Source organism: Labrus bergylta, chromosome 9, assembly GCF_963930695.1.
Source record: "Labrus bergylta chromosome 9, fLabBer1.1, whole genome shotgun sequence".
In the NCBI taxonomy this organism is placed as follows: Eukaryota; Metazoa; Chordata; class Actinopteri; order Labriformes; family Labridae; genus Labrus; species Labrus bergylta.
Genome location: NC_089203.1, coordinates 12,330,191 through 12,339,939, shown reverse-complemented (window position 1 = coordinate 12,339,939; position 9,749 = coordinate 12,330,191). Strand labels below are relative to the sequence as shown.

General features: G+C 38.2%; 1 protein-coding gene across 1 annotated transcript; it reads right to left on the bottom strand.

The window, feature by feature from the left end:
* Positions 1–1,556: 1,556 nt before the first annotated feature.
* On the bottom strand, positions 1,557–7,282 carry si:ch211-153b23.7 (TNFAIP3-interacting protein 3). Its single transcript, XM_020647910.3, has 7 exons — positions 7,012–7,282; positions 4,111–4,261; positions 3,554–3,697; positions 3,283–3,408; positions 2,934–3,170; positions 2,552–2,677; positions 1,557–2,185 (listed from the first exon to the last, which is right to left on the bottom strand). Exons 1-7 carry the CDS (start codon positions 7,146–7,148, stop codon positions 1,961–1,963), a joined length of 1,146 nt encoding a protein of 381 aa, XP_020503566.1. The 5' UTR covers positions 7,149–7,282; the 3' UTR covers positions 1,557–1,960.
* Between the last annotated feature and the right edge of the window lie 2,467 nt (positions 7,283–9,749).

Genomic DNA, 9,749 nt, shown 5'->3' with positions numbered 1-9,749 from the left:
CTTCATCATGGGATGAGTGAAACAATGACTGTGACGTAAACTGATAACATATTGTTGCAACAATATGTTATCAGTTTACATAGGTGTGGTGTGGCATTCAATGACCCTTACACACTTAGTAACATGAAACCTTTTCTCTTCTGGAGCTATGTACTAAGCTCTTGTGTTTCATTTACTGAACTAATGTAATATTTTACCATTAGGAAACTGATACTCAGTGATGAAGACACATGAAGACTATCTTTGGTACCTTCAATCATTACCGAATGTCAAGAGTGATTTGACTGGCCTATTTTTAGTTTAACTCATTATTCTGTCCGAGTTTCCCACTCATCACAACCTTATACTCAACTTTTTTGTTCCAGGAGCTGTGACGGATCACAGGATAAAGGCACATTGTGTGTGATCCGTCTGTGAGTGCATGACGTAGAGTAATATCCGAATGGGGTGCCTTCATATTCATGAGCAACATTTTCGACATTTTCTTCTTTTATGTTATTAATAATAACTTATAATTTTAATAAACTTTATTAATAAAGCACTTTTCAAAACACAGTTACAGAGTGCTTTACAATATGAAAATTTAATAGAGCGATGTGAGGAAGAATGTGAAATTGTGTGTTGTTCACAATATTATTATCATTTTTTATCAAGTACTTTTTTGCTGGTTTATTTTCCATGCCCATGAGGATAAAAAAATGTTTTTACTGTACAAAACACTGTAATTATGTGTCATTCTGCCTGAATAGGTTAATTAACGTTTGTCAGTAAGAGAAGAAACAATTCATGATATTTGCATTGTGAGCATTTTAGCAGAAGCTGAAGATGAAATCACTTAATTAACTCATAACCAAATATCAAAATTATAATCATGTTAAACACTTAAATAAATGAAATAAGAGAAACTGTTTATTTCAAGGAAAGAGCCTCTAAATGGTTAGGTTCCCGTTAATGAACCAACATTAGTTACTTTGTACTTCTGACGTTGTGATAATGAAGGATGTGGAGGTTGATGGTCGGCGTTCATAAATAGTTTGAACTTCCTTCCCTGAAAATTCCACAGTCCACAAAGTCCACAAAGTCCACATCTTAATCCATCACATCGACCGCAAACATTTCATTCTACTTCCTGAATTCCTCCATATGTTCTCATGTCACATGATGCTGTTCTGATTTACACTGTTGCACTGGATTAATAAATCAACAATTTGATGAACTCAAAGTGAAACAAGCTAATAGATTACAGATTGTGTATGCACTACATGGCATTAGTTTAAACTAAAATAGCAGGTTCGGGAAATATTACAGTCTCTTACAGGAAATATTCAAGGTTTCAGAGAAAACAATAAACTGAGGGGAAACCCCTGATCACTTAGCGACCAACTCTGTGATGTAATGTCATGGGTCAATAGTTTTAGACCAGGATCAGTGACCAGGAAAGCAGAAAACTGTTCAGGTATATGGTGTCAACAGGAACTCAGTAGCAAACTGCTTCTTCACAGCCTTACTGAAATGAAATCATTCAAGCAGGGAAAAAAAACATCCACAGTCTTAGATCAGACATTACTATATTATTTATTGCATATATTAGAAGATGACATACAAGACAATTACATATATAGTTTAATAGGAACACATGCTGGCAACAATTTCTGTTCAGTAGTATACATAAGAAAAATAAACTATATTCTACAATTTAAGTGTAACCTTATTATGGAGGTTTGGGCAGAAAATAGCAAACAATGAATTTGACCACCAGATGGCAAATGTATTCATGCCTGGAAACCAAAGAACAAACCCATTCACAAGTACTATTTTGTTCTACTATGATGATATAAAAGTGCTGTTAGTTACAATAAAAATGTAAGAAGAGTCCAATTTTTTATCAACTTTAAGTGTCACTCAATTTATAATGTTGATAAGAATATAAAACAGAATCTGCTTTGTGCATGACTTTTTTTCATTCCTCTTTGTCCCTATTAGGGTGCTTAGGGCAGAGTGGGTGGTGTTGTTTTCTTTTTTCTCCACTTTGTGTCCTATTGTCTCCCCCTAGTGGCTCCTGCTCATTATTGCAGCGGTGGATCAGCACTGGGTCCTTTTTGGTGGGTGTTTTCTTCAACAACAGCCGCTGCAGCATCTGTTTGTCAGACCGCTCCCGTCGGAAGTCATCCTCATATACCTTGAGCTGTAGTGATGTCAGAATGACAGACGGAGAAATCAGGGGAAAATACACATTGCCACAAACAATATGCATTCTAAACCTTTGCAAGGTTGTGGAGTGCAGGAAAAATTACAATATGGCTTTGAGATGTTCTATTCTTGTGATTATATGAATACTGCAGTATGTTTGAACTGCCACTGCACAACATATACTTTGCACATTTAAATAATCTAACTTGGCACTGAAGCCCTGAAAAGCTTAAATACATAATTTATTTACTCGATTGATGCCTGACTTGTCTATGGAGATGTTACATAATCTGTGTACATGTATTTCTGTTTGTGTTTGCAGAGTGCATTTGTGTGCATATGTAGATATTTTAAACAGTACCTGCTCTTGCAGGAGTGCCACCTGTTGGCGCATCTCCTCCCTCTTCTTCCTCAGTTTGCGGTTCTCCTGCAGAGTGTGTTTGTGGTCGTTGTGCTCCGTCTCATACTCTGCTTCATAAATCTGGGTCTGCCGACAGAAGACATCAGTGTGGCAGAGAGCCAATATCAGAGCCATATCTTTTGATCTGCAGATATTTATTATCAAGCTGTGAGCAAATGCAGAACAGCATAAAGTCACCACTTGGTGGTGTTGTTCACTATCCAATCCTGTGTGATGCATTTAGCAAATCTTTCCCTGGCAACAGTGAGTTGACATCAGTTCTACTTTCCTCACATCAGAAATGGGAACAGTGTTTGATGCTTTGAAGAATAGAGCAGTGCACCTGACACTTCAGAGCCTCCAGCTGTTCTTTTAGATTCTGCACTTCATGCTGTGAGTCTCCAAGAGCTCCTGGTTGGGTGCTGCTGCTCTGACTTTTTCTTTGCTGCTCTGCCTCATGGTTTGAAGAGGCTGGGAAGAAGGAGGATGAGGGGTTGTATCCAGGTAAAGGACCAGGACCTCCAGGAGGATTACTGTTGGGGCATGACACAGGACCACGTACCACAGCAGTAAAGCCAGCCTTAAGTAAAGACATGAAAGAAACTGGTGAACAAAACTTAAGTCATGGCTCTGAATATATTGAGAGTAATAAAAAATAATGAGCTGTACAGATGCACTGATTGTTACATTACCTGTTTTGCAGCTGTGCAGTCTTTGTCTGCATGCATCCTGTTTTCCAGCAGTCTGATGTACTCCTGCAGCTCCTGGTTCTTCTTCAGTTCCTGCATCAACGCCTGCTCATAGTACTCCTTTGCGCTCTGCAGACCCCAAAAACAGCAGGAAACATCACACATGTAATGTAACTTACTTTACAGGGCCTACACCAATATGACTAACTATGTGTGCAATAGGTCTTGAGTGTACATTTATCCATCCCATGAACAAGCTCTGTTGCATGTTTACCTGTTGGTGCTCCACTTTGAGCAATAGTCTACTGTTCAGCTGTTTGATGGCAGCGCTTTCCAGCTCCAGAGCCTGAAGTCGGTGCTGCAGACCCAGTGTGGCACTGCGGTACACCTGGTCCCATTCCTCATTCAGCTTCATCAGCTGTAACACACCATCAACACATAATCATGACACAACCTTTACAAAAACCCTCTAATGGCATCGTTACCACTGTGTTTCTCAATCTGTCGGCAAAACAACAAGAAATTCAGTAGCGAATTTAGGTCGCAGGTGAGCTGCTTCACGGTCTAAATACATTACAGTTAGCATCAGTCAAGCGAATCATTTTCACTTAAAGCACAACATTAAAATAAAAAATGAAGGCTGTATTCCTGAAAAATGTAACTTTTATTATGATTTTTCACAGCTTAGCAGCAGTTTCCACACCTCGCCCACACTCCTCTGGTTTTTTGACAGAATTCAATGTAAGCACAAACAGCAGCAGCACAAACGTGAAACCTGCAAATAATCTTCACCAGTTTAAGGTGTTTTTTTTTTTTCTTTCTTTCTTTTACCTCTTTGTTGACTCTGCGAAGCTCAGTGTTCCTGTTGAGCAGCAGCAGTTTCTCCTGGTCAGCAGAGGTTACAGACATACTCTCTGTGATCAGAGTGACCTGCTCCTCTGTGGACAGCAGTCTGTCACCCACAGGACTCACCTCTGCTGTCCTGCACACAAACACACACAAAAACACACGGTTGCACTTTTTACACATGTCCATGCATATGGGCCATGAATAAAGTCATGATGAAGAACATTAGAGGAGGATTTCCATTAATAAGCAAAAGCATGTTCGCACTAAAGAATGTCAGAGAGTACTTCTGAACACCCACTCGCACAGAGTGCACTTACTGAGAATTGAATGCGAGCTATTATGCACTCCCACGCACACACATGCATGCACTGTCACATTATGCACTCAAGATTCTTGCTCACACATGCACGCTGTGATGCATTTCTTTGCATTTGGAGTCCTAGCCAATCAGAATCACTGTTTACTATTAGAAGCATTAGCATATCGATAGCCTCTAGAAACAATTCGTGTGATCATCCGAGGAAAATGTTGATTTATATGGAACTACTTGGAAAGAAGAGAAATATTTGCAAGGAGTAATTAGTAAAACCTGCTTGCTATCCAGCATCCTTGTCTAAAAAAAAGCGCTGATAGGGAGGCACAGACCTAAAGCCCAGGAGGGTACCTGCTCATTGAAAATCACACTCCTCTGTATGTAGCCCCCAAGGCTTCTACACACAGAAATACTGTAGAACTGATGTAACCTCAGAAAGCTAAGTACTATAAAGAGTTACAATCTACTATCACCTCTCATCCCCCTTAAGGCTAAACTCCCCCGCAAACACATGCTTTCATCCACTTACGTACAGTGTCCTGCTGTGTGAAAAACAGTGTTACACAATTACAGAAAAGTCGTATTATCAGGTAAAGGCAGTACAAATGGAAAGATTTGTAAATATTGACCAAAGAGTAAATATATATATATATATTTTTCCACCTTCTAATTATATCTACTTTGACTACAAACATTAAGGTATCACAAAAATGTTTAAACTATTGGAATTGTAATGATTGTAATGATTTTTATTTAAAATTCAACATTTTTGGAAATATATACGATTATTTTGTCCAAAAGATAAATGAGAAAATTGATGCGACCTTCATGTTTGTCAGGCTACAAGCCGCAGGTTGGCTTAGTTGAGTATAAAAACAGGAAACAGAGGGAATGATCTAAACAGATTTTTTCCTAAAATAATACAAAAGAAACAAAAGAATTAAGTAGAAACAAAAAAGCCCCCCAAAACCCAGTGTAGGTTTTTCAGGGGATTATGTGTGGGACTTTTTCTCAGCCGGGAGCAAGGATTTTCTGTTTTTTTTGCTTGCTGGCAACCTCATCGTGATAACCCCACAAAAAACACTACAAAAAAATAAGATATTATAATGTTAATATAACTTAAGAGGTATTGGTAGGCAGTGTTTCTCTCTCTTCAGCCTCTAGAAGGCCTTTCTTTTCTTAGTGTTTATGCTATGCAGAGCTAATCAGCTGTATGAACTGACCTGAGAGAGAGGTATCAATCTCCTCATCAAAATCAGAGAGAAAGTAAGAGTGCATTTTTTGTTTAACAAGAAACTCGTTGACTCAAAGATGACAATTATTTAAGATATTATCCTGGAGCAAGGTTATGTTCCCCACTAAAAAGATTGCTTTTAAAAAAGCCAAAACCCCACATGGACTAATGACATCATCAAAAATGTTTGTGGCATAATAGAAAGGTTTTATCTCAATGTAAACTCTCTGCCATCTGGCTTTCCTCTGGGTTCAACAAGGCAGGAAAGAGCTTCAGTGCAGACTGGTTATGGCCACTAATGACTAAATCATCCACACTGACCCAGCAGGTCTGTGTAGGATGAAAGCAGAAGCTGAAAAAAAAATGAAATGGAGCCTAATTTTAGTGGCCACTACGAGCCCAAAATGCTAACAGACCCGTGTCCAATACCCTGTCTTGGCAAGTCAGCACAGTGTTCTCAGCCATCCTTTTGGGACCACACCATGCTTCATGTCTCCCTCATCCACAGTCTTTTCTCTTTCTGCTGTTCTGACAGCCGATACAAACTGTGTGACCCAGTTTCACTAAGTTTTCAATCGTATTCTGTCTTGGAAGGACACCAAAATGCCACTGCTTCCCACAGCAATATGGTAATTCACTACTGTGGATGATGATAAAGAGGGAGATAATATCTTTCCTTCTTGCTGGTGGCAAATCTGACAATTATGAGGCTAGATTTGTCTAAAGCTATCTGCAGCCACAGTCAGATCCCTTACAGAGGAGAAGACTTCTGTATGGGACTAATCACCTGTATAGGTAATATGCCTACATTTAGAACCATTACTCATTATAATACAGGTAAAACCAAAAGATAGGTCAGGTTCTAAGATTGAGTTATGTAACTGATACCATTTTATCAGCGCTTTCCCAGCATAATGTATAAATGTTGTGTCATTTGAAACTTACATATTTGTGACATCATGGGAAACTCCGCAGTGACTTTTTATACCTCCCTCAAACACCCCACTCACCCCTTCTGAACTAAATATGAAGAACTATTTCAGAGAAGTCTGAAATGTTTAATCACTGTTCAAAAGAAAACTAAGCTACAAATAAAACCTTTCTGTTGATCATGTCACGCTTGATACATCTTAAGCTATATATTTAAGGAAGGACTCTTTTTACTTAAAGATTCAAGTTGGCCATTTGTTGATCAACTGCCAGAGTCTTTTGTCTTTTCTGTATCATAAAGACAATAATACTAGATATTTTACAGATTGTTCAACTGTGTTCCTGTTTTTATGCCCATCTGGTTTGTAAAAATGTAAAAAAATAAAATAAAATAAACATAGCCTACCATATTTCAGGGGATTTGTCTTCCTGTTGGTTCTGAGTGAGGCTGCTGCCACTTGGTGAAGTTTCTTTTTGTGTTCCTGTTTCTGATGAGGATGATAATGTCGAAATGGACGACAAGGACAGAATATCTCCATCCATGATACCAAATTTTCAAATCTTCCGAGAGTCTTAAACAAACTAAAACACTGTTAACACACACGTCGTTCTTCGAGTGTCAGCTAAGCATGTGGTAGAAAGTAAATAGTTGGTAGTGACACGCAGCAGAAGAGGAAGTAACAGAGACCAAGAGCCACATGATGGGAACAGGAAGTGACACTGATAACTGTTTCAGATGTATGTTAAAGAGGGCCTGCACCACTGGGATGAATGTACAGTACTCAAATTGTTCACTCAGTTCAAACATTGTTTGGTTTGAGTTCATTTGGAGTTTTGGGGAAACTCTGCACAGTGTAATTTTTTTGTGCTAATGGGTTTCCCCCTGTGTGTTAGCCGTTAGCTAAGCTTCTGTATTGGGTTTTTAAATGAGCAACTTAATATGGAGCAAGCTGAATAGATATGAATAATTTGTGCATGATTATATATTGCTTGATATGTAATTGATAATGATGGTAACACATACATTTATTCATGACAAGTAATGATAGGGTCAGGCTGATTGCATTCCTCAGTCTGCTCATTACTGGGATGAGGGAAGTGGGCTGCAGCAGGTTAATTAGTAAATCACACGTACATCCGAGGGACAATCCAGTAAATTAAAGGATTTTGTTAATTATGTTCCTCTTAGTCAAGCTAAGCTGTCTATTATTAACACGAAGAGAATTCATTTACCTAACGCGTTTACATTAATTTCTCCTCAACCTACTGACTGAGAGATGGAAAGTTAAAGACCTTCCTGTGGTAAAGAATTTGTCGGAGAAACAGGTGGCAAATTGCAAGGAAAAGAACAGCAGCACAGTGGCTAAAATATCTAACTACGATCTCGTTCCCATACAGTTCTAATGCAGCAAAACAGTTGTTTATTTCTTCTTCCTTTCTTCAAAATTCTGGGCATTGGGGAATATATTTTGTCTGCAATGCTCGGAGAAAGCTCCCACGCAGCTACGTGTTAGCCAGAAGAAAACATAATCGGTTTGCCTTAGAAGCTGAGTCATCATCTGTTTTTATGATTGATCTGCTAATATTTAGTGTCTTAATGTTTTCCGAAATAAACAGGTTATATTCATCAATAACTCAGGCTCTGTGATGTGATATTCACAGACTGTTCAGAGGCTGGCACAGCTAATCAAAAAGGTTACTTTGTTAACCGTTACAAGGTTAACCTCGACATCACTTAATCCGTTCATTCTGTTCATGTTAAACTGAAGTTAAAAATAACATATTCATTAATCGGTCTTATCAATAAACCACAAAAACATCAGCTTTATGCAACATCAGTAGATGTGTGTCCATAAGAGGTCAGGATGACTTCGAAAACTCTAACTTTTACACACATGTCTGTGTTGAATATCTACAAATAAGAGAAACTGTTGTACTTCTGGATGGCAGGCAATGTGGGTGGAAAAAAGTGGACAACCAGGTTGCAGATTGTATCAGTCTAAACTGAAATTTATTCAGGCTGGCCACACAGAAAGAGAAAAAACATGACAAAATGGCTTTCATCCATTATCAAATGTCTAATGCAAATAAAACTTATGAGAAGTTAATCAAAAAAAAAAAAAAAAAAGACTGGCTCTCTACACAGCCTTCTACTCAAAAGTGACACACATCAACCAGTCCGCTGATCTCACACACTATAATATACCTTTCATCTTGTGCCAATCAAAGAGGAGCTCTGTAATCAGTGCCCCATTGACTTCAGGGGCAATCAGTGAAAGAGACTCAAGCATGATTGAACATATAAAAAATACTAACCGAACTTCCCTTCTTAAACTTAAACAAAGCATACATATAAAAACATATATAAAGTATGTAACATTCCTTTTACTTTAAAAAGAAAAATAAGCTGAATTAATACTCAAGTTTTATTCACGTTAAAGTTCGTTTATCAAAAATAATCTACAATTTAACATATGAGACAATAGAGGCTGAAGATGTCACAAACTTTTTTCTATTATCACCTCCCTTGACACGTCTGTGTGTTTTCTCATTATCATCATCCTGCCCTCAATTATGTCATGTAAACACCCTCTGAGAATGATATATTCATATTTCAGTAAAGTAAAAAAAACAAAACATAGCCAGTGTGAGCTACAGCTAATTTTTCATTGCTTATGGTAAACACAGTGGTTATTCAGGAAAGCAATCAAGGCAAAGATTTCCTTTTTTTGAGCACTTTACTATGTAAGAAATACTCAAATCATCATTGGTGACAGCCAGATATCAAACAGACAATCAGACGACCAGATACACCAACTTCCTGAACTGTCGAGTTATTCCTGTCTGGACCAAAGTGATGGACCGACTAATAGACAAAGTCATCTGTAGAACCGTCACACTACTGTGAATAAAAACAAACTATGAGGTGCTTTGATCCACAGTTATAAGAGATGGTGTTGAAGTCATGGATAAAATTGTCTCTATTAAATTACTGACCCAGTACCTCGATTCAGACAACAACAGTAGTCTTTTACACTGGTGGAAAAGATTTAGAGTGTTGTTTTCTGCGTTGGTATCCAGAGGGCTGAGTCATTTCACCATCTGATGCACCACCATGAGATAAAAGCAGGAGAGGCAACAAAA

Excerpts from the sequence above, each read along its gene's own strand:
- si:ch211-153b23.7 (XM_020647910.3), bottom strand. The coding sequence starts at position 7,148 with ATGGATGGAGATATTCTGTCCTTGTCGTCCATTTCGACATTATCATCC. Across the intron at positions 3,409-3,553 it reads TCAAAGTGGAGCACCAACAG|AGCGCAAAGGAGTACTATGA; the intron begins GTAAACATGCAA and ends TGGGGTCTGCAG. Across the intron at positions 2,678-2,933 it reads TGGAGGCTCTGAAGTGTCAG|ACCCAGATTTATGAAGCAGA; the intron begins GTGCACTGCTCT and ends TTCTGTCGGCAG.